General features: G+C 44.2%; 1 protein-coding gene across 1 annotated transcript in view; it reads left to right on the top strand.

The window, feature by feature from the left end:
- Nucleotides 1-373: 373 nt before the first annotated feature.
- LOC108299072 (inactive ubiquitin carboxyl-terminal hydrolase 54-like) overlaps nucleotides 374-1,417 on the top strand; it is a 6,331-nt gene continuing 5,287 nt past the window's right edge. Inside the window, exon 1 of the mRNA XM_017521477.2 lies at nucleotides 374-568. Coding sequence (XP_017376966.1) covers nucleotides 374-568 — 195 coding nt within the window. The remainder of the gene's footprint in view (nucleotides 569-1,417) is intronic.

Raw genomic sequence — 1,417 nt, forward strand, 5'->3', positions numbered from 1 at the left:
TAGAGACGGGGTTTCACCATGTTGACCAGGATGGTCTCGATCTCTTGACCTCGTGATCCACCCGCCTCGGCCTCCCAAAGTGCTGGGATTACAGGCTTAATTTTTTTCTTTTTACCTAACCATCTACTTCTGTATGTATTGGAGGAAAGGAAATGAGTAACTGCATTACATTAATTCATGACAGTGGTTTCTCCTAATGTGTCCTTGGCATCACACTCAGATGAAAGAGTGAGGATCTTTATTAGCACAGATCATGCACTTCATTCTGATTCTTGATTTTATTTTTAATCACTAACTGCAAGCATATCAACCCATGGGAAGCACATTTGGTTTCATAGCTGTCATCATGGAGGTGCTAGCATGACAGACTAGGATGTATAGAAGTTTAATAACAGCATTGCACTTTTTCTCTTGTCTAACCTCTTCCCTACAGGGAATCTTTAACCAGTTTCAGTGTAGTAGTGAAAAAGTGCTTCCATCTGACACTCTCCGCAGTGCTCTGGCAAAGACTTTCCAGGATGAACAACGTTTCCAGCTGGGGATTATGGATGATGCTGCAGAGTGCTTTGTAAGTGCTGGCCTCCAGCCCTCTTTGATATGGGGTGGGACTACTGATGGTCCCCATCAGGGCCCGGCCTATTGGCTACTTTATGGTGGAATTTACTGTTACAACCATTTCTACCTTTAGAACTAGGAGTTTCTTTGATTTTTCAGGATCTAAAATGTCTCTGTTATAGCAGTGTGTTATTATTTTTCCTTTAGGCAGCTCGTGGTTTTGTGCTTATCATTGAATAAAACATCAGCTCTCACCTTCAGACGATCCAAGGCTCATTAAAATACAAATTGTTGGTCTGTACCCTCAGAGCTCCTGATTCAGTAGACCTGGTGGAAGGGCCCTAGAACATCTGTATTTAACAGGTTCCTAAGTGATGCTAATACTGATGCTGCTGGTCTGGGGACCACACACTCCTCTATTTCTAAAGATAATTAATCAGGGAATAACTGAGTCCCTAACATAAGTGTGATGTGCTATATAGATAGCTACGTTGCCCCCAGTGCTCATTGCTCTTCTGAACTCTGTGTTCTATCTATCAACCTTCAAAAGACTCTCTATACATCCATTCAGAAAATTTGAGTCCAGGTGCGGTGGCTCACGCCTGTAATCCCAGCACTTTGGAAGGCTGAGATGGGTAGATCACAAGGTCAGGAGTTCAAGAGCAGCCTGGCCAACATAGTGAAACTCTGTCTCTACTAAAAATACAAAAATTAGCCAGGCGTGGTGGCAGGCGCCTGTATTCCCAGCTACTTGGGAGGCTAAGGTGGGAGAATCACTTGAACTTGGGCAGCGGAGGTTGCAGTGAGCCGAGGTTGCGCCACTGTGCTATAGCCTGGGTGACACAGTGAGACTTTGTCTCAA

The sequence above is a fragment of the Cebus imitator genome, unplaced genomic scaffold, assembly GCF_001604975.1.
Source record: "Cebus imitator isolate Cc_AM_T3 unplaced genomic scaffold, Cebus_imitator-1.0 Scaffold1646, whole genome shotgun sequence".
Lineage (NCBI taxonomy): Eukaryota > Metazoa > Chordata > Mammalia > Primates > Cebidae > Cebus > Cebus imitator.